Raw genomic sequence first — 23,554 nt, 5'->3', positions numbered from 1 at the left:
GTTTAAAGGAGATGTGCGGGGCAATTTTTTCATATAGAAGTTGGTGAGTGCCTGGAACACACCGTTAGTTGTTGTGGTGGAGGTAGACACTTGAGCCTTTTGGATTGGCAGGTGAATATGCAGGGAATGGAGGGATATGAATTATGTGCAGGCAGATAAGTGTTGGCCTTGTCATCATGTTTGGCACCAACATTATGGGCCAAAGGGCCTTTTCCTGTGCTGTACTGTCTATGTTCAAACGCTGTTAAGGTAAGAAAGTAAGAACTGCAATTTGTGATAAGTTATAAACACTATTTTGAAATGCAGAGGAAATAATTCAAAATCACACAATCTAGAACCATCCTTATTCTACCTCTTGTCACGGTTCATACATTCATACCTGGTTGGCATCCAGGACAACATTCCCCATTCACCTTCACAGCAAGGCTGCCAGCGGGACACAGAGGACAGGAACGCTTGTAACAGGTCACCAATGATTCTCGACATTCACATTTCTTACAAGGACCTTCATGCCATTTTTCTCCATTCTATTTAGTGAGAGATTTAAAAACATAAAGCACATTCAGGAAAATTTACAATGTTCTAAAATTAATCGAGTCAATATGCACAAATCATCGAATGACTTGGTGAAAATAGGTTTTCCCGTGATTACATTTTTATTGATAATTCTAAGACATTGCATCCCATAATTCCTGCACTGCAATAAAATGTAGAACTAAAATGTAAATACATTGTGGTGGGATTAAATTGTCTGCCATGGAGAATTCTTTGGCACTCCCACTTTGAGATAAAAATTGAAATACTTAAAAGCCATAAATAAACAATGCAAAAAATAAATATATTGAAATCAATTGAATAAAAATGGGGTGGACACAAAATGTTGGAGCAACTTAGCGGGACAGGCAGCATCTCTGAAGTTGATGAATGGGTGATGTTTTGGGTCGAGACCCTTCTTCAATTTGTAGCTACACTTCTACTAGCAGACTTTTCACCCAATTGAAATGAAATGGCCTCCTGAACCTCATTAGCTTTTTTTGCAGCCAGGTTTCTCAGCTGCAATGCTGAGACATCCTTGCAGGTTTGCACCCCCCTCCCCCTCCTACACACTGAACCCCAGGAAGAATGTAATGGTGAAATGTCAATGGCCCAGAATCAGTGACTAACTGTACTGTTTGAAACTCCTGCTTCCACTTGGGAAATCCAAAAGTCCAGCCTGCTAAATATTCCCAGTGGAGCTGCTGGCTTTTATTCAGAAGTCCCAAACACAACTAAACTGGGCTGTGTTCCCACTCTAACGTAAACACCACTGTCATTCCTCCTGCCCCTCCACACAGTCTCTTTTGGATTTCATCCACAGGTGTCAGTGAGTCAAGGTTCTCTTTGATCTCCAGTTATACTGCTTCTTTCTAGGTTGAATTTCACAAGAACAAAAACACAGCAACTCAGCGGGTCAGGCAGCATCTCTGGAGGATATGGCTAAGTGATGTTCTGGGTCGGGACCCTTCTTCAGACTCTGTATTTCACTAAAATAAAGAAGAGGTCACACAGGTATCTACCTACCTGCAGATTATTTTCACCTTTCAAATCTGAATGATGCACCTGCAATCAAAAATATAATTATTAATAAATTATTCACAAAAGTAAATATCTTCTGTTAAAAACATCTGTCCTGATGCTAAGCAGGTTGAGTAAACTGTCTATAGAATCTGACCAGTTTTCATTCTATTGAAATTAATGGAATAATTACCGACATCGACAAAAGACTGGAACCACTTCAACAAGAGTAAAGACGAGCCCTTACCCCAACATGTTTAAGTTTTGTTTTTTAAATCTATGTTTACCATTTCAAACATATTTGTGGAAAGACTACCATCTTCTTTAATTTTTAAACTAATGACATTTTCGCACTGCTGGACTGAAACAGTAAATATTATCACAGGGTGTTGTTTCCCAGGAGTACCTCTAAATCTTTGCTCTGACTGATGCCCTGCAATGTGTATCGTCCGTTGTTAATACATCAAAGCCTTTCACCAACCAAAGCCTAATTCCTTAGACTGCAAAATGAGGCTCGACAAAACCGTTTTGTCAGGGAAACAAATCCATTGAAGATCAAAATTGGTGATTTAAGAAATGTGAATTGAGCCACACATACGAATGATGGGGTGACTCAGTGGCACAGCTCATCCAGTTGTTGCCTGACAGCTCCAGCAACCTGCATTCAATCCTGAGCCCCTGGTGACTGTATGAATTTGCACTTCTCTGTGACCATGTGAGTTTTCGCCCAGGTGCATCGGTTTCATCACACATGCCAAAAGCATGAAATTTGGTGGATTCATTAGCCACTGTAAATTGCAAGTGAGTATTGGAACCTGGGGGAGTTGATGGGAATGTGAAGAGAATAAAATGTTAATAGTGTTGATTAATGTTCAACAAGCAGTGCCGACTCAGTAGGTCAAGGGATTTGTTTCTGTTCTGTGTGATCTGTATCTTAAACGCTTCATTACGTTTTGCTAAGCATTTTAATTGTCCTTGAATGCTCTTAGTGCACTTAATAGTTTTTTGTTTAATTTTCAATTCATTTTTTGAATATGCAAGTTTTATTTATTTTACTTCTCAGCATTTTTTAATGTTGATGAATGTCGAAGGGGTCATGGTCGAACTGGCGGTCAGGTTCTTCAGACGAAGTTGGACACAAAATGCTGGAGTAACTCAGCGGACAGGCAGCATTTCCGGAGAAAAGGAAAACGTGACGTTTCAGGTCGAAACCCTTAGACTGAGAGTCAGGGGAAAGGGAGATGAGAGATTGGAAAGCACTGACGGGATCGGTCAAAGTCAGCATGGATTTATGAAGGGGAAATGATTACTAATCATTTGGAAGTAGAATGGATAAGGGAGAGCCAGCAGATGTGGTGTACAAGGGCCCACACCAGAGATTAGTGTGCAAAATTAGAGCACATGGTACTGGGGGTAGGGTATTGACATGGATAGTAAACTGGTTGGGTTGGCAGACAGGAAGCAAAGGGTAGGAATTAACAGATCCTTTTCAGAATAGCAGACAGTGACTAGTGTGGTGCCACAAGGCTCAGTGCTGGGACCCCAGTTGTTTACAATATATATTATCGATTTAGACAAGGGAATTAAATGTAACATCTCTATGTTTGCGGATGACATCAAGCTGGGTGGCAGTGTGAGCTGCGATGAAGATGCTATGAGGCTGCAGGGTGACTTGGATAGGTTGGGTGAGTGGGCAGTTCCATGGCAGATGCAGTATAATGTGGATACATGTGAGGTTATCCATTTTGGTGGCAAGAACAGGAAGGCAGATTATTATCTGAATGTTGTCAGATAGGAGAAGGGGAGGTGCAACGAGACCTGGGTGTGTTTGTATATCAATCACTGAAAGTAAGCATGCAGGTACAGCAGACAGTGAAGAAAGCTAATGGCACGTCGGCTTTCTTCACCGGTCATCATGAAGTGTTTCGAGAGGCTGGTCCAGCAGCACATCAAAGCCAGCCTCCCGCCCACCTTCGATCCACACCAGTTTGCCTACAGAGCAAATAGGTCCACTGAGGATGCCATCGCCACTGCTCTTCACACTGCACTGACCCACCTCGAACACCAGGGGAGCTATGTGAGGATGCTTTTCATTGACTTTAGCTCCACCTTCAATACCATCATCCCCAGCAGACTGGTCACCAAACTCATGGATTTAGGACTCTCCCAACCCATCTGCCTCTGGATCAAGGACTTTCTGTCTAACCGCCCCCAGACCGTCAGACTGGGCCATCGCCTCTCCACCCCCATCACACTCAGCACCTGCACCCCATAGGGCTGTGTGTTGAGCCCCCTCCTCTACGCCCTCTACACCCATGATTGTGCCCCCGCCCACTCCACCAACACCATCGTCAAGTTTGCGGACGACACGACTGTGGTTGGGCGTATCTCAGGAGGAGATGAGACAGCCTACAGGGAGGAAGTCCAAAGACTGGCAGCGTGGTGTTCAGACAACAACCTCATCCTAATCACCACAAAAACAAAGGAAATTATCATAGACTTCCGTAAGAACAGTGCAGCCCCCAAACCCCTATTCATCAATGGGGACTGTGTGGAAAGGGTCTCAGACTTCAGATTCCTGGGCACACAAATTACGGAGGATCTCTCCTGGACTACAAACACCACCACAGCAGTCAAGAAGGCCCAGCAGCGACTCTACTTTCTGAGGATCCTCAGGAAAAACAACCTGGAGGAGAAGCTGCTGGTGTGCTTCTACCGCTGCTCCATCGAGAGTGTGCTGGCGTACTGTATAACCACATGGTATGCCAGCTGCTCTGCAGCGGACAGGAGAGCCCTTCAAAGGGTCATCAACACTGCACAAAAAATCACTGGCTGCCCACTGCCCTCCCTGAAGGACATCTTCAGTTCTCGCTGCCTTGGCAGGGCAGCCAACATCCTGAAGGACCCTTCCCACCCTGGACACAACCTGTTCCACCTGCTGCCCTCTGGCAGACGGTACAGGTCTTTCAAAACTTGCACAAACAGACTCAGAGACAGCTTTTACCCCATAGCCATACGTGAACTTAACAATGCAAAATAAGAAATAACACTCACATTCAACTGAATGGTTCTACCTCAGCTGCTATTGTTATTTATCTGTAATTTTTTTTTATATGTATATATTTTTACCTTTTCTTATATATTTAAAATTGCTCTTGTGAATCGCACCGTGGGATTGACTTTTAAATTTCGTTGTACCATGTGCAATGACAATAAAGAGATTCATTCAGATTCATTCATTGCAAGAGGATTTGAGTTTAGGATGAAGGACGTCCTACTATAGTTGTACAGGGCCCTGGTGAGACCGCACATAGAATATTGTGTGCAATTGTGGTCCTAATTTGAGGGAGGACATTATTGGTATTGAGGGAGTGCAGCATAGGTTCAACAGGTTAATTCCTGGGCTGGCGGGACTGTCATATAATGAAAGAATGGAGCAACTGGGCTTGTATTCACTGGAATTTAGAAGGATGGGAGGAGATCTTATAGAAACATATAACATTCTTAGAGGATTGGACAGGGTAGATGCAGGAAACATGTTCCTGATGTTGGGGGAGTCCAGAACCAGGGGGTCACAGTTTAAGAATAAGGGGTAGGCCATTTAGGACTGAGATGAGGAAAAACATTTTCACCCAGAGAGTTGTGAATCTGTGGTATGCTCTGCCACAGATGGCAGTGGAGGCCAATTCACTGGATGTTTTCAAGAGAGTTAGACTGAGCACTAAGGGCTAAGGAAATCAAGGGATATGGGGAAAAAAGCCGGAACGGAATACTGATTTTGGATGATCAGCCATGATCATATTGAATGGCGGTGCTGGCTGGAAGGGCCAAATGGCCTACTCCTGCACCTATTTTCATGTTTCTATAGAGCGATAAGAACAGTGATGTAGAGAGATTCAGATTAAATGAATGAAAGATATGCAAAAAAAGTAATGATGATCAAGGAATCGGTCAATTGTTGGCCGTGGGCCAGGTGTTAATGGCCTTGGCCTTGATTTGATGCACGAAACCACTGCCCATCCCTTTCCTCCCAACCCATCCCTATATGCTGCCTACATGCACCCCACATCCCACCTTTGTATTTGTATTACACAATGTGCTCATGATGTTGGACACACCTGCGTGCTTTGTTCTTTATAAGTACAGAAACTGTCCACTGGCAAACATTCAGGACAGCATTTTCCAGGCAAATGCAGCAGTTCTTCACCCTGCAGATGATTACAAATGTTAACTCAAATCAGATTATTTTCACAATTGCTCTCAAAAAGTGTACATTCAGACTTACAGGGGAACACAATAATGTATATATTGGATTCTGGTTCAAGAATGCCTGCTTCACCCCTGAAGAGTACGGTCAGTATGTAGGTAAGATGGTCAATGCATGTAGACAATTCAGTTTTTTTTCAGTTCAGTTTAGTTTATTGTGATGTGTGCCAAGGTACAGTGAAAAGCTTTTGTTGTGTGCTATCCAGTCAGCAGAAAGACAATACATGATTACAATCAAGCCACTTGCAGTGTATAGATACATGATAAGGGAATAAAGCTTAGTGCAAGGTAAAGCCAGCAAAGTCCGATCAAGGATAGCCCAAGGGTCACCAAAGAGGTAGACTGTAGTTCAGCACTGCTCTCTGGTTGTGGTAGGATGCTCCAGTTGCCTGATAACAGATGGGAAGAAACTGTTCCTGAATCTGGAGGTGTGCAGTTTCACACTTCTATACCTTTTGCCTGATGGGAGAAGGGAGAAGTGGGAGTGGGCAGGGTGCGACCTGTCCTTGATTATGCTGCTGGCCTTGCTGAGGCAGCATGAGGTATAAATGGAGTCAATAGAAGGGAGGTTGGTTTGTGTGATGGTCTGGGCTGCGCCCACAATTCATCGCAATTTCTTGTGGTCTTGAATGAAGCTATTCCCAAACCAAGCTGGAATTTAAATGGATGAGAGGGAATCTTATAGAAACATATAAAATTATAAAAGGACTGGACAAGCTAGATGCAGGAAAACTGTTCCCAATGTTGGGGGAATCCAGAACCAGGGGCCACAGTCTGAGAATAAAGGGGAGGCCATTTAAAACTGAGATGAAAAAACGTTTTCACCCAGAGAGTTGTGAATTTGCAGTGGAGGCCAATTCACTGGATGAATTTAAAAGAGAGTTAGGTACAGCTCTGGGGGCAAGCGGAATCAAGGGATATGGGGAGAAGGCAGGCATGGGTTAATGATTGTGGATGATCAGCCATCATCATAATGAATGGCGGTGCAGTCTCGAGGGGCCGAATGGCCTCCCTCTGCACCAATTCTCTATGTTTCTAAGAAGTGTGGGATGTGCTAAGAAAGGAATCTTAATTCTTGGATATATGCCCAGATATTTTCTGGAGGTGCTGGGAGTGTCAATAAAGAATAGGCTCTGCATTATGCAATTCTAAAGAGATAAGGTAGCAAATATTCTGAAAGTCAGCCATGGTTGACCAAGAATGTGGAATTATAATGGGAACAATAAAAGAGAAAATATTGTTAATGAGCAAGTTCAAAGGAGCAGGCACAGGGTCAACGTGATTGCATGTTTAATTGCATGTCCTATCGTTCACCTATTCAAGATTTACTTCACTCAATTAACTATTTTAGAGATTTGTACTTTTCCCTAAATAGTACATTTATTTAGTACTATTAAAAGTACTAATATCAGTGTACTTTGAGAACTCTAAGCTGTTTGGTTAAGACTAATTAATGGGACAAGTTAAATTATCTTCTGCGTGTAAACACAGAGGGTGAACTATGAAATATGTTGCTGTCAGAATAATTCTCATCAGTCTTGGAGTGTTGAGTTTGCAATACCTTTGTTCATAATAAGCAATTGCTTAAATCACCAAATATTAAAATGAAGGATATTCAGGGGTGGAATTTCTATTCAGTTCACAATACTAAGCATACCATATAATGGCAATTCTAAAATACGGTGGCACTGATCTCAATGTCAGAGGTGAGCTGCTTACAAAAACACAGCAATTCTCTGCCTGTGAAGTAGGACTTCACCAGAATCCAATTATCATATATAACTCCAAGGATGTATTTACATTGTTTGATCATCATTTTGGTGAACAAAGTGAAATTAAAAATGATTAAGCAAACCTGAAATAACTACTCCTGTGTCACCTAAAGGAACAGCCATTTTTTTGAATGGCTTCTGGGTAGAATTAATTGACAAACTTCCATCTATTGCAATATATCTTGTCTAAAAAGAATGGACATATAATGAAGGAGCTGCAAAAAGAACAGGTCTAGTTGAAAAGTATATACTTCAGGATATATATAAAATCAATTATGTAGCATATGAAGGTCATTGAAATTGTTACCAATGTTTACATTCATACTACATATGCATATTTTCAACTTCTCTCCTTTTTCCCACGCTCATTAATCTAACAATTACCGTATTTCCTGGCGTCCAAGACACTATTTTTTACTCTAAAATAAGGACCAAAAATTTACCTGCTTCTTGGAGGTCGAAGGTTAGGTCGAGCAATGCCACTCTCGTAGTGACTGCTCCATGGAACCTGCCACGCCTTCGACCCTGGAACTGTGTGAAGTGGGAAGCCGCTGTAAAAGGACAGTGCCTCTGGGGGGGGGGAAAGAGTTCCTTTCCACAGCATGTGGGGAGTCTGGCCCGGGTTAGCACGGCCTGGACTGCACAAAGTAGTAAACTTGGCTAAACTTTACAATGGTAAAGTTGCGGGGAGGGCAGGAGCGTTGAGAAGGAGGGGGTCGGAGATCATGCCAACAACTCACTCACTCACTCACCGCTGTCACGGCGCTCCGGGCACGGAGCCACCACATTGTGGCCGGGGAGGGATGTAGCTCGGGTAGCTGCGAGCGGCCGCTGGCCGCGAGCGACAGCAGAACCGGCCGTCACCTCAGCGCCTTCTGCTGGCCCGCCCGTCAGCCAGCCATGTTGTCCTTCGGCACAGGCGCAACCGGTGGAGGTTGGCGGGTAGCTAATGTGAGGTAGGCGGGCTGCTCCATCCCGGGCTCTCTCTCTCTCTCCCTCTCCCTCTCCCCGTTATGTGATCTCCCTGAGCCAGTAAGTCCCCGTCCCTCAGACCTGAACTGCACAGCGCGTTGTGGGTCAGGCGAAGGTGGAGGCTCCCCGGTCCTCATAGCCTCCTTGAAGGAATTTCACATCTTCCTTTCTACTGACTAAACCAAACCTCTTGATCCTGTCCCCCCCCCCCCCCAGCCTTTTTTCAAAATTTAGCAACTCAAAATGGGGGTGCGTCTTCATCTGAATTTCCCCTGAAAAGGGGATTAATAAAGTAGTTTTTATTATTATTATTATTATTATTATTATTATTATTATTATTATTATTATTATTATTATTATTATTATTATTATTATTATTGCCGGGAAATACGGGTTGTTGTTAAACTGCTGCAAATGTAGCCACATTCAATGATTCCACCCCCACCCTCTCCTCCGCACCATGTAACCTTAGAAGTGGAATGATACACTGACATTTGTACAGGGATTCAGTTCATTTACAACGTTACAGTAAGACTTGGACAACATCCAGCCTCAGGCTCGTTAGTGACAAAAAACATTCGGGTGTCAGGCCTTAAGCATCACCAGCAACAGTCTAACCTTCTCCCACTGACATCCGATGAGGCCACCATCACCAACCCTCCACACTCAGTGCCCTGGGGATCAACATAAACTAATGGCATGCAATATAAGCTGCCAATGGACATCTTGTCAAATGAAAATCTAGCATAATTGTCACGTTTTTGTAGAAAAGGCCATGAATAAAATCAATACAAAACTCAGCCGTTCTTCTACACTTTTACAGATTTAATAAGGAGAAGTTTTCCTCTTTAACTCTGTATGGTTTCAATGGCTTTCCCAACCAATAGCAAATTCTGCCATCTCATGTTCCTTCCTACAGCACTAAACTTGAAATGCGCATAATTATTAACTGATATTATATATAGATAGCTGGGAGGAGAAGGGTCATTTTTGCTACAAAATTCATCAGTACTTGGAATGGGTGAAAAGTTTTTTCATTTCAGTTTAGATAGCATGGTACCAATTGATACCAAAACAACATTTAAAAAATATTTGGACAGGTTCATGGATGGGAAAGGTTGAGAGAGATAGGGGCCAAACACGGAGGTGTGGGATTAGTGCAGGTGGGGCATTTTGGTCGGTGTAGGCAAGTTGGGCCAAAGGGCCTGTTTCCGTGCTGTATGACTATGACCATGACTATTTATTTAAAAAAAACCCACAAAGTACAGGAGTAACACAGCGAGTCAGGCTGGGTTTCGGCCCAAACGTTGCCTATTTCCTTCGCTCCATAGATGCGGCTGCACCCGCTGAGTTTCTCCAGCACTTTTGTCTACCTTCAGGCTGCATCTACTGATGCCTGACCGGTGGGAGACAATTGTGGGAGAATGAGTGTGCACCAGGGTCAGGAATGAGAGGGGGGGGGGGGGGGGGGGGGGGGGGGGGGGGAAGATGGGAAGAGAATGGGCTGGGGTGTGACCTAAAATTGGAAAATTCAATGTTCCTTCTAAAATTGGACAATTCTATATTGTGCAAATAACCAAACACAACATCTGACAATTTTTAGCTGGCCATTCAATTTCGCAGAAGAAATGGAGCCGTGCGTCATTTTACAACAACAGCAGGCAGAGGGAGTTCCTTACCCACGAGCACTCCACCCTGGCACACTCTGTCAATTGGCAGAGGACCTGTCCTCTCTCGCACATACAGAACTCGCAGCCAGTCCTTTTCCACATCTCTCCGTGATACCTGGTGACACCTTCGTACTGGCAATGTCCCTTTCCAGACACACATTCCTCACAGCAGCGCCCAACTCTTTTAACTTTATTTAGCCCCTGGGGAAATAAACATAATGATATAGCGCATTACAATTTGCTATTTTTGGCATCTGGAGACATTTTCACAAGGCTGGGAAGAGGGGAGAGGGTAGGGGAGGAGAGAGTATAGTTTGGAAAAACTGGATTGAGATCCAGATTTTCCATCGTTCAATCCAGGGTCAATGAAAACAACTCGCTGTGCACTCATTCAAAGCTTGCGAGCAAAGAGGAGGAAAGCAGGAATCAGAACAAGCTGTGAACAGGAAGGGGAAGGGGATATTATAGACTGGTGGGGTTGTAGACAAGGTTTTGCAATGATTTATGTCAATGTGTGGAACTGGGATGTAGCACATCATCTCCATCTTCTCAAGGCAGTTCAGGATAACTATTTGTGTAAGAAGGAACTGCAGATGCTGGTTTAAACCGAAGATAGACACAAAAAGCTGGAGTAACAGCGGGGCAGGCAGCATCTCTGGAAAGAAGCATAAAACGCTGGAGTAACTCAGCGGGACAGGCATCATCTCCACAAAAAGCTGGAGTAACTCAGCGGAACAAAACGCTGGAGTAACTCAGCGGGACAGGCAGCATCTCTGGAGAGAAGCACAAAAAGATGGAGTAACTCAGCAGGACAGGCAGCATCTCCGCAAAAAGCTGGAGTAACTCAGCGGCATAAAAAGTTGGAGTAACTCAGCAGTACTTTTTTGCATACCTTTCATTCAATGTTCTTTATCTCTCCACATCACCATCTATATCTCTTGTTTCCCTTATTCCTAACCAGTCTGAAGAAGGGTCTCGAACCGAAACATAACCCATTCCTACTCTCCAGAGATGCTGCCTGTCCCTCCGAGTTACTCCAGCTTTTTGTGTCTAACTTCAGGATAACTATTTATCTGCTTGATTTAGCAGGACTCAAGTCCCTTTAACTGTTGAGCATCCCAAGGCACACGAAATTCAGCAGGCTAAAAATAATTTAAAGCAGTTAAGTTCTGTGGAATTCCAGCATCCCATTTGATCAAATGGTGTATTGGCTTTCTTGAGCCTTAGTTTGTTAAATGAAAACATAATTTAGAAATGCATCGCACCAACATTTTCTTTCAATACATTAAAAAAATTAACTTAAGCTAATGGATCTTAAGTTTATGAATGGATGGAAAAATGTTCCGCATAAATTTGATTATTAGATATTTTGACTTGATGCTAAAGTGATTTTTGGTCACATTTTAACCTATTTTAAAAATGTCAATTGCCTTTATATTTAACCTACAAGGCTTCTGTATTCATAGGTTAATTGGCTTCTATAAATTACCCCTAGTGTTTAGAATAGAACTAGTATATGGATGAATAGAACTAGTGTACAGATGATCATTGGTCGGCAAAGACTCAGTTGGCCGAATGGCCTGTTTCCATGCTGTATCTCTAAACTAAACTAATGGGATAGAATTTAACTTGGGCATGTGTGAGTGGTTGCATTTTGGTCATCTAAACCAGGGCAATGGATACTAAATTGGAGAAGTGATATGAGGTGTAAGGGAAAGATTTAAAAGGGACCTGCAGGGCAACTCTTCACTCAGAGGGTGGTGGGTATGTGGAAAGATATCAGAGGAGATTGTAGAAGCAGGTCTGGTTACAATATTTAAAAGACATTTGGATTGGTATATCGATGGAAAACGTCTGGAGGGATTTGGGTCAAATGCAGGTAAACGGAATTGGCTCGGATTCACATCTTGGTTGGCATGGACAAGGTGAACCTAAGGGCTATTTTCTGTGTGGTATAATTCAATGAATCTATCATAGCATGAGTTCAATATGTTGCATACATTGCTTTACAGCTGCCATCTGGTGCACTGTTGCATATATATTTGTAAGCCTCAAGTAAGCATTTAAAAATAACATTAAAAAATAGCACTGTTTAAACACTGTTAAAGATGCTCTGTATCTACTTAAAAATGCTCATGATAGGTCTTGAGAGGTCAAAGGGTCTTTATCAGGGAAACTAGAGAATTTGACTCCAATATGTTTATTAGAGAGAATGCCAAATTTTCCTTTCTTTTCATTTCAAAAACCTGTGCAAAAATGCTTTCCCTTTTATACTTCACACCCTCGAGTGAATTTGATACTGAAGAGTGAAACTGGATGAACAAAACAGTTGTGTGGGTTGAATTGCAGCATTCCTTATGCCTTAGACCTCGACAAAGGATAGAAAGTCACAAACCTTTGGGAGTGGATTAAACTTCTGAAACACATAAACGTTTCCAAAGTTACCACCCAAATTCATAAAGTCACAGAGTTTGCAATTCCTGGACAAGTGAGGGCATGGAATGCTGTGGAAACCCTCAAAATATTATTGTTCTTCATTTACAATAGGTCCATCTGCTGGAGTAGCCATAGCAAACAACAGGTGGGAACATTTTAAAGTTGTTCACAGCCAAAACACATCCTTCAATCATAATTGCACACCCTTCTGCTGTGCATGATATAAGCACCCCACTGCAGTCTAAACATATAATTGCATGATGTAAATGTGAAGATTATGCTTAAAGTCACACAATCAGTGTTTCCTATGCAAAGCCGGCCATGTAGTTAATTGTCAACGTAGCTCTTAACTGATTAAACTGAAGCTGAACAGAAATGTACCTTTTGATCAAATGCCTGTAGTGGGTTGGTGACCTAAACAATTGCCTTTACTTCAGGTTCCAAAAGATTAGCAACTATTTGTATGAATGCCGCCAAATTCATACTCTTTAGACCAACAATTAAAAATGCCGAAAATACTTAGCAAGTCAGGCAACAGCTGTGAAGAGGGAAACAGCCGGGTTCTCTCTCCATAGATGCTGTATGGCCCGCTGATTTGTGTTTAGCAATTCTTCTTTCAGGTTTTAAAAAACAGCCTATGTTTTGCTTTTGGTAAATTTGGCTGCACACTCTTCAACTGAGGTTTCATGCTTCTGTGGGGAAAGCTTTCGCAGCTTAAGTCCAAGAACATGGTGTAAAGGCCAGAACCAAGACAGAGGCCAACATTCAGTGAATATTGGGATTGGCTGTTCATCGACAAAACCAATATGACCCTACACAACCTCAAACTCAATTAGCTCACTCTTAAGCACTAATAAACAGACGCAATAGGAAAATACAGTTAATAGTGTGAAGAGTGTTGTATTTTCCGGCCTAGGATTATTATTCCATCAGTCCTGGCAATTCCCTTTGGGCGGGAGGTCTTTGACCCAGCTGCTGAAGCTTAAATGATACCAATGAGATGTTGTGTTGGAGGTAAGGACCAACACAGCTCTTTTCTCAGCAGACTTGCTCATTATATACATATCGAACTCTACTCACACATGCAAAAACAATTTATCCCTTTCTCTGACTCCACAAGAACTGCCAAAGAGTGGGGATTGCATGCCTGAAAATTTGGAAAGCTCTCCAACGGATGGGTTTTCTTTCTTCGTTAAACCCAGGTGGAAGAAGATGATGAAAATGTACTCCATGATGTCCCACAAAACTGTGTGACCTCCTCTGTGCGCGCGACCTGCCATTACCTTTTCACAAGTCAACGATGGGCACATCTGCGTGTAACATCTGATTTCACCGCCGTCACAGATACAACTGGTGCATTCGGTCTTTTTCCACTGGTTACCATGCTGCAAAAACAAAGAGCAGCTTGTCAAAATAAATACTCAACCTACATTTCACCAGTGGCCCTTGCAGTGTAATTACATGGAACGTAATGAACCCGATTATTTGGATATTAGAGTGATCTGATAATGTCACCATTTTAATTACTAGCCACCAATTAATAAGCAACCAGTTAAGTGCTGGATAAATTATTTGTAGATGTTTTTTCTTAACAGAGAGCCCTGGAATTGTTTGGAAATATCTGAATTGTGAATAATAATTGGACATCTTCAACCTCTCCTTACTGAGATTCCCATCTGCTTAAAAAGGGAATCAATACTACCGGTGCCCAAGAAGAGTAAGGTGATGTACCTCAATTACTACCGACCTGTGGCACTAATGTCAATGGCGATGAAGTGCTTTGAGAGTTTGGTTATGGTGCACATCAACTCCTACCTCAGCAAGAACCTGGACCCACTATAATTTGCCTATCACCACAACAGTGGGGGACGCAATCTCACTGGCTCTCCACCGAACCACTTAGACAATAAGAACACATATGTCAGACTGCTGTTCATTGACTACAACTTGGTTTCAACACCATCTTCCCTTTCAAACGTCATCAAGCTCAGGGAACTGGGTCTCTTTCTGGTGCATCTCATTTGTTACTGACCCTCAACTTCCTCATCAACAGACTGCAATCGGTATGAATTAGCAACACTTCCTCCTTGACAACCTTCAAAGCTCAATCCCTGCTATACTCACTCTATACCCATCACTGTGTAGTCAGACACAATTCCATCTTTAAATTAGCCTAAGATACCACAAAGATACTACAATTGTTGGACGAATTACAGGTAAGGAAATAGTCAGAGCATAGAAGGGAGATCGATTATCTGATTGAATGGTGCCAGAACAATAATCTTGCTCTCTATATCAGTAAAACCAAGGAGTCTATTGTTGACTTTAGAAGAGAAGGACTGAGAATCCACAAAGCTGTCTTCATCAACAGTTCAGTGGTGCAGAGTCAACAACGTTGAAGTTTTTGGGCATGCATATCTCTGAAGATCTGTCATGGCCTCAGCCCATCATTGCAATCAATAAAAAAAACCATCGATGCCTCCACTTTTATAGAAGATTGAGGAGATTCAGTATCTTGACGAATACTCTCTCCTTAACTTCTAAAGGTGTACATTAGAGCACAAATTGACTAGTTGCATAACAGCATGATTCAGCAACAAATGCCCAGAAGCGAAGGAGATTGCAAGAAGTGGTGGACATGGTCCATCATGGGTATTGACCCCCCCCCCCCCACAGCATCAAAAGACAGCCAGCATCATCACGGACCCTCACCAGCCTGGCCATGCTCTCATTTCACTCCTGCCATCAGGAAGATGGTATAGGAGTTTCAACCCGAAATTCACCTATTCCTTATCTCCAGAGATGTTTGTGACCTGCTGAGTTACTCCAGCAGTTTGTGTCTATCTATAGGAGTTTGAAAACTGTGACCTCCAAGTTCTTCCCAACAATCATCAGGCTCTTGAACACTACAAACAACAATTAAACTACGAAGAAAGACACAAAATGCTGGAGTAACTCAGCGGGACAGGCAGCTAAACTACAAACTGTCTTGGTTACACTAGGGATTTTGTGCTTTTATTTTGCGCTGATATTATTTTTTAATTTTTTGCACTTTTGTTTATTGTGTTAGTTATGAGTACTGTATTTATAGACCTGCTATGCTGCTGCAAGTAAGAATTCATTGTTCTGTTTCCGATTCATATGACAATTTAACATTCTTGACTCGACATTGTTCCAGCATTGCCACAAAATCTTTCCAGTTGATTATGTTTCTGGTAATATGGTTTGCAAGAGTGATGTTTATTAAAATTGCCTCTTTCAGTAATCTGGCATTCCTCGAGAACATATGAAACCAGTAAACTGTTTCTAGTAAAATGCCTTAAGATATGAAACAACTTTTTAGAAATGTGAATTACTTTTGGCACAAAGTAAGTCTATTCTGGACATAGAATGATGAAGCATAAAGCCACATTGTGGGACGGAGACTCATTCAAATCATCACTGGTGGTCACAGAAGCTACGGTGAAAGTACAAATTCAGACAGAGTTTCTGAAAAAGCTGTAAACCTCAAAAATGGACTTACAAACATTGCAGGAGTATGTGGGATGTTAGCAAACAAATGTAACCAGGACATGCACTGCATTACTCTCTTAATGAGAAATAAAAATTGCAAAATTCTGTTTCGTGCAATGAACCAGCTATAAAACTCAAGGTAACATCAGAACACTGAAAAGCAAAACAAAAGTACCAAGCTATCTTACTTACATCAGTTGACATTCATCAGCTAATTATCCAGTCAGGGTTTAAAGCAGCAAAACTTTTATCATATTACAATAAAAGGGCCTTTTAGGATATAATACACAAGATAAGGGAAAGGGGTTAGTACAATCAAAGGTGTAAAAAAACTGATCCTAACCATATTTGAATTGATAAATAAAGCCGCGAGACATGAAAGATTGGCTTATCATATCGCCTGACCTGGACTTGGGCTCATGACCAAAAGCTGGATCTTAACTCATAAAAATCAAAACTTGCAATTCAGCCTGAAGGTTACCTCGTACTTCCTCCCTGCCAAGGAGCAGGGTTTTGGCAGACATTCAGGACAGCACTTTCCAACCTGCAATACCACATCTTCATCCTAAAGTTAGTGGAGACAAATAACATAAATTAGGAAACCTGGGTGGATACAGTACTTGTCCGATTTTCATTTATTAATATTTAAATTCTAAATGACAATTACAGGAATTTCAGGCAGTTAAATTCATATTAGGATCACGGCTGTTGATCAATAAAGAGAAGTTGTGACTGCACCGCCATCCATCCTGCTGACTCCAGTCTAAACATTCAATTCTTTAATCATACTGCTTTAAATTGGAAATTTCCCCATTTGGTAAGTGTATGCTTATGATCACCATATTCTATATTACAAGCACATTGGTTACTGTGTATAAATGCTGACATATCAACCCATTGTGCTTTTGGTGATTCATCCCTGTATTTGGCTGTGGAAAGATGTGGGAAACAGAAGCAGATCTCAACACTGCATCAACTATGCATGCATCCACAAATGTGAGTTGAAAACAAATACATTTTGTATTGATTTCTTTATGTTTTCTTTCCACATAAACTCATTGAGAATGAATTTTATTCCATTTATCTAACTTTCGGGTCAAGATTATGAAATCCATAAAGATAAATTTCCATAAACCAAACAGTCAAAACACAGGGACCACCTGTATTGAGAGTTTAATTTTCTGTGGTCGTGTCCTCATAGTCCACTATCAACTCAATGGAAATTTTCCATAAGGTGCATGTGCCTTCATGCAATTTAGATTGGGAAGATTGTTTGCAATCCACCTTGCAGAATCGTTGTGGAGCAGCAGGTTAATTAGTATTGTTATATTATTTATCATGTTCTTGCTGTGTCATGTTATGGTAATTCCCCAATAAGAACAGTGTGTAATTCATCTTTATGGATATTGTGATCTGAGAATGTTTGCATCGCAGGTATGACATTTAGGGAAAAACTGTAATCATTGATTATCTTTTGTTGTACTAGTTTCTTGCACTACTATCACAATTATTCATTTTTGATTTTTTTTTAATGTATTATATGTTATCTGTATGTATTGCGTTTAAAGGGCTGGTTAAGCTGGAATTTCTTTGTTCCTTTGTCGGTACATCAGACAAATAATCGACTTCATCTATACAAATGTTTATGAATAAAAAGGATGAACAGACAGAGTTAACGTCCAACTTTTACCACTTGTATTCCAAGTGAATGGTCATTCGTGAAATATACATATCTCAGTAATGATAGATTGCACAATAAAAATCGATGGGTTTAATGGCCATCTCCAAGTTTGTTGATTCTATTGCTACACCAGTGCAGAACTCGTTGATTTCATCCTTTACTACTCTTCCACCCTGCACTCAATTTCACTGGGACTATCTCTCCCCTTTCGCAACCTCCATGTCCATCACAAGGGATTGACTATCGATTGTCCACTATAAACCTGCTGACTCACATTACACCTCCTCTTACCCAGGTTTGTAGGTTAATTGGCTTCTGTAAATTGACTTTAGTCTGTAGGATAGAACTAGTGTTCAGGGATCAGAGCTCAGCATTGACTTGGTGGGCCAAACGGCCTGTTTCCATGCTGTATCTATAAACTAAACTCAGCAGGTCAGGCAACATCTGTGGGGGGAAATGGACAATTGACATTTCGGGTTGAGACCTTTCATCTAGACTAGATGCAATGTCTCCTAGGTACAGGGTCTTGACCCGAAACATAGATTGTCTATTACCTCCCACAGATGCTGCCTCCCCACTGAGTTCTTCCAGTTATTCTCCTTCTTTTGCAACAGATTAAAACATCTACAATCTCCTCTGCCAACACAGACAATCTATGCGTTGATGCGAGTGTGAGCACTGTGCTTGAAAAGGATCATATCCACTTAATATTCATTTCTCTAGTTCTTTCAGAATTGGAAGACATTTAGGAGGCATATATGCCATCAGATAGAAGCAATGCAAAATTTGCAAGTCCCTTCCCTCTGATTGCATTAGCATTCCTTTGGCTGAGATACAGGACTGCCTGCCTCACACTGGCACCATGAATGACACTGCAGACCAGGTTGGTCGGGAGGAGATCCACGTATAATGGAGTAGATCCACTACTCCTTCCTTCACTCCCATCGGCCTCCCTCCCGCTCCTGCTACACGCGCCTTCACAGTGCGCAATCCCTTAAAAAAAGCAATCTTTCCCAATGAAATTATTCAATACAACATTAAAAACTGAATGTGGCTGTGGCATGAGAACTGTTTAAAAATTGACGACGACAGCACTAAGGACTACATTTGCAATTAACTTACAAGCTATCTTATCAAATGTGAGGGAGTTTAGGAATAGAGCCTATACAAACTCAACTGTGCAAATGAATAAAACCATCTGCTCTCATCAAGAATGATTCAACTTTCAAGTAAAATCAAACACAGTTTTTAATCGGCCAGTGCAAGCACAGAAATGGATCAATAATTTAAACATGGTAAATGCACTGTTGATAGAAGAAATATTTAACTATGGCACTGGGGTGTACAAGGGAATGCTCATTGTTTATTTAAACAGCTTATTAAAGGTCATATTTAGTTTGCAATTTCTTTAATCAATTTATATTCCACTTTGTAAAAGATGTAACAAACTGCGTTGCTTTGCATATTTTATTTAAGTGGTATAAATACTTTTTCAGACCAAATTATACAATTAGGAACGTTATAACCCAAGGATGGCTTCAACCAGTTGTGTGAGCCATGATGTTTTGTTTGATGTTGGGAAACGGAAGCCAACATCTGCAGCTCTCCAAGATTCAGACATCCTGCTGTCCTTTATTCTGAGCTGCCACCTCGAGCTGAGTAAGAAGAACAAATAAGAGCCACACTCTTAATGTGTGACTTTACTCAGCTGAGTTTTCTCTTTAACTTCCAGTCACTAACATCACACTCCTTTACCTTCAGTACATTTCTCATCAGTGGTCCAAATCTCTCTCTCTCTCTCCGACAGCTGACAATGCAATACATTTACCTATCACGTGAAGGCTGGATCCCTCCAGCAATTTCTCTGTGGACCTTCCTACTTCCAGCCTGGAGAAGCCACAAAGCTGAAGAGGTTGATACTGCAAGGCCTGTTCCTCCTTTAACCTCACCCTTGAAGGAAGGGGATGACTAGATCTCAATGTGCATCAAATTGCCCTGCAGCTGCTGCTTCTTCTCCAGTTATTCGGTCATCTCCTCCGGAGAGTCATGACTTAACAATCCAGTGTGTTTGTTCACAGCTGCCTCCAAAAGATTACTAAGTGGTGCTTTCTCCACCTGATAAACACCTCTGTCCCTTCTCAGCTCTCTCCCTGCCTGTCCACTCAATTGTCACCATCATGGGCAAGAAGTCTCAACATTAGATATTTTAATTTATCCAGTTCTCAATTGGTCTCAGAAAATTCTGTCTGAAGGCAATTTAGAAATTGTGTGCTAAGGCCTAACCATTTGTTTAAATTGTAATTCAGAGATAAACATCAAAGTGTTGTTTTTTTAAAATCCGACGGCTAATGGAGATTGATTGCATGTGACCACAGCCAACATTTCCCTGGCTGCATGTTTTCCTACTTTTCACTCCAGGCTAATCGCACTTGATTGCCAATTTAAAAACTGCTCACTGCAATGAAAATCCTTATTGTTCTGTGCCAATTAGAGCCTGCATGAAGACATTTTCTGATGCAGTATATCTCATTCCAAGTCCTTCACAAATCAAAACGAGCAGGCACAATGGTTTTATTGCATTGTTTTTCCCTTGGAGGTGTCAGACCCCTGAAACAAAGATACTACAGAAGTTGCTGAGTAAGCGATTGAACGATTTTAAACACAGAATTGCTGGATAACACAGGATCCAGTTCGAAAATGAAAAAGAATGATGACACAAGAGACTGCCGATGCTGGAATCTTGAGCGAACAACAAAGTGCTGGTAGTCAGGCAGCATCTGTGGAGGGAATAGTCAAACGATGTTTTGGGTCAGGACCCCTCTTTCTTCTCTAACCCATATCCTTCCCTCTGGTTTTATATTCACTATTTTTTTCCTTCTCTGACACTCTTTTGTTTCCATGTCACTTTTACCTTTGTCACATGCTCCACCCATCTGGCAATTAACCCCCATCCCTTCCCTTGTATCCACCTAAACATTGTAATTCCTTTTCCCATTCTGACCTTTCTGTCCTGGGCCTCCTCCATTGTCAGGGTGAGGCCAAACGCAAATTGACGTAACAGTACCTCATATTTCATTTGGGCAGCTTACAACCCAGCGGTATGAGTATTGATTTCTCTATCTTCAAGTAACCCTTGCATCCCTCTCTCTCCGTCCCCCAACCTTGTCATTGTACTAGTTTCACATTTATCCTGCTGAGTTTCACTGTTTGTGTTACTCATTATCACCTTCCTCATAACCAACAATGGACCATTGTATGCACCACCATTACTTGATCATCGTTGCTGGCTTTGATTTGTCTTTTTGCACATCTTTCATTAATTTGTCCAATATACCTTTTCATATCTCTCGTTTTCCTCTCCCCAGTCTGAAGAAGGATCTCGACCCGAAACGTCACCTATTCTTTTTCTCCATCTTTCACTTGCCAGGCTTTGCCTCATCTCTACCTCTCTTTTACAGTATTTTTCCCCTCCATCACTTTGATCCACCACCCAAAACCTTGTCTGTCCATTTCCCTTCACAGATGCTGCCTGGCCAGCTGAATTCCTCCAGCACTTTGTTTTTTAATGCATAGGATGTTCTTTATTTCATGCCCAAAATCTGTACAGCTTCTAGAATACTGTCCTTCCAAACTGGGAGTGTTCAGGTTCCAACCTAAATAAAATGGAGCTGTGAGGCAAAGAAGGTGATCATCACTGTGAAGGTCACCCATGAAGAGGAAGCAGGAGACACAAGAAACCACGTCGAGCAAAGCACAAAGTGAAGGACGAACTCAGCGGGTCATGCAGAGCGGAATAAACAGGAAAGGGAAATGTTGGGACTCAAGGATGAGATGAGCATATGGAAGAGGGGAAAGGAGCAGGACAACAGGCACTGTGAGACATAGTGGGAGAATGAGAGGGTTTAACGCTTAAAAATGGAGAATTCAATGTTCACACTGTTGAGTTGTAAATTACCCAAGCAGAATGATCTGCTGTTATTAAAGTTTGCTTGTGGCCTTACTCTGGCAATGGAGGGTGCCAAGGACAGAAAGGACGACATGGGAATGGGAAGGCGAGTTAAAATAGTCAGTGCTCATGTTCACGAAATAGTCACTAAGTCTCTGTTTGATCTCGTCGATATAAAGGAGACCACATCAGGAACACCAAATACAATCAATAAGATTGGAAGAGGTGTACATGAACCTCTGTCTCACCTCGAAGGGTTGCTGGGGTCCCTGGATGGAGGCGAGTGAGGAGCTATAGGGGCAGGTATTAAAGATACAGTTGCAGGGGGATGTATCTGGGGAAGGGGAGGGTTAGGTGGGAAGGGATGAGTGAACTAAGGAGTTGCAGATATACTGGTCTCATATAAAAGCAGAAAGGGGTGGATATGGGAAGGTGTTAATGCTGGTGGGATCATGTTGAAGGTGACGGAAATATTGGTTGAGGAGGCTGGTGGGGTGAATGGAGAGGACCAGGGGAACTCTATCCTTGTTTCCTCTGGGGGGAGGGAGAGCGAGAGCGGAACTGTGGGACAGAGAGGAGACATGGGTGAGAGATCCATCCACAACAGCAGAGGGGAAACCACGTTTACTACAGAAAGTGAACATCTTGAATGTTCTAGAGTGGAAAGTCTCATCCTGGAAGTAGATGTGGCAGAGACAGAGAATTTGAGAGTAAGGGATGTCATCCTTATAAGAGGGGGGGGTGGGAGAAGGTGTAGTTACGGTAGCTGTGGGCAGTAGAGCATTTGTAGTACACGTCAGTTAGATGCCTCACACACTCTTCATCACTTCAACACCTTTAATTCCCAGGCCCCCCCATTGCTTCATCTGTTCCATGAATGAACAAACCCTTTGCACCTCAGTAGCCCTCCTCAGGGAGCTTGCCCTGGAGACAGCCAGATTTGGTGTTGTCAAGGGGGGGGGGGGGGGGGGCTACTCGGTCCAGCGGCGATGAAGTCACAGGTCCTGTCCTGGTGGGGGTCAGGTACGCGGAGCGATGTTTTGGCTTCAGGTTGGTTCAGGAGATGGGGCCTCTGATTTAAGGACGGTCGGAAACAAGATTGGGTCCTACAGCATCGGTGTGATCTGGATCTGGAGGCGAATGAGGTTGCGATTCGTGGTGGAGGACATCAGGAAAGTGAAGACGTGCTGGTTGCAAGCACGGTCCTTGGGTCGTCTGGGCGATCGTGGCCCGGAGCTGTGGGGGTGACTGAGCGAAGGCCAGAAGGTGCTAGCTTATGGCAGAGAGTGTGGAGCGTAGGGCCTTGAGGATGAACTGTTGCATGAAGCAGTCAGCAAGAGGGGGCAAGAAATTAGCTGCATCCTGTGGTGAACTGGTGAACAGGTTGGGGCTCGGTCTATCCCTTTTGTAGACATTGGATGATTTTGATGACGCCAGGCCACCTCGGTAGCTCAATGGTAGAGTTGCTGCCTTACAGCACCAGGGACCCAGGTTCGATCCTGACGATGGGTGCTTGGCTGTAGAGCGTTTGTAGGTTCTCACCATGTCCTGTGTGGGTTTTCTTCGGGATCCCCTGTTTCCTCCCACACGCCAAAGACGTACAGGTTTGTAGGTTAATAAGCTTGGTATAAATGTAAATTGCCCCTAGTGTGTGTAGGATAGTGTTAGTGTGCACGATCTCTGGTCGGCATGGACTCGATGGACCGAAGGGCCTGTTTCTCTCTGTAGCTCTAAACTGAACTAA

The 23,554-nt window shown here is 42.5% G+C and overlaps 1 protein-coding gene across 2 annotated transcripts in view; it reads right to left on the bottom strand.

Moving 5' to 3' along the window:
- The window catches only part of fras1 (Fraser extracellular matrix complex subunit 1), a 518,669-nt gene that overhangs the window by 264,878 nt on the left and 230,237 nt on the right, over positions 1 to 23,554 (bottom strand). For both annotated transcript variants that reach the window (XM_033023871.1, XM_033023878.1), the window contains exons 7-12: positions 16,665 to 16,748; positions 13,954 to 14,055; positions 10,244 to 10,435; positions 5,673 to 5,762; positions 1,561 to 1,599; positions 380 to 527 (exon numbers count right to left, since the gene is read on the bottom strand). In XM_033023871.1, coding sequence (XP_032879762.1) covers positions 380 to 527; positions 1,561 to 1,599; positions 5,673 to 5,762; positions 10,244 to 10,435; positions 13,954 to 14,055; positions 16,665 to 16,748 — 655 coding nt within the window. The remainder of the gene's footprint in view (positions 1 to 379; positions 528 to 1,560; positions 1,600 to 5,672; positions 5,763 to 10,243; positions 10,436 to 13,953; positions 14,056 to 16,664; positions 16,749 to 23,554) is intronic.

The sequence above is a fragment of the Amblyraja radiata genome, chromosome 1 (genome assembly GCF_010909765.2).
Source record: "Amblyraja radiata isolate CabotCenter1 chromosome 1, sAmbRad1.1.pri, whole genome shotgun sequence".
Lineage (NCBI taxonomy): Eukaryota > Metazoa > Chordata > Chondrichthyes > Rajiformes > Rajidae > Amblyraja > Amblyraja radiata.
The sequence above is the reverse complement of the archived record's forward strand: the minus strand, read 5'-3'. Positions and strand labels throughout refer to the sequence as shown.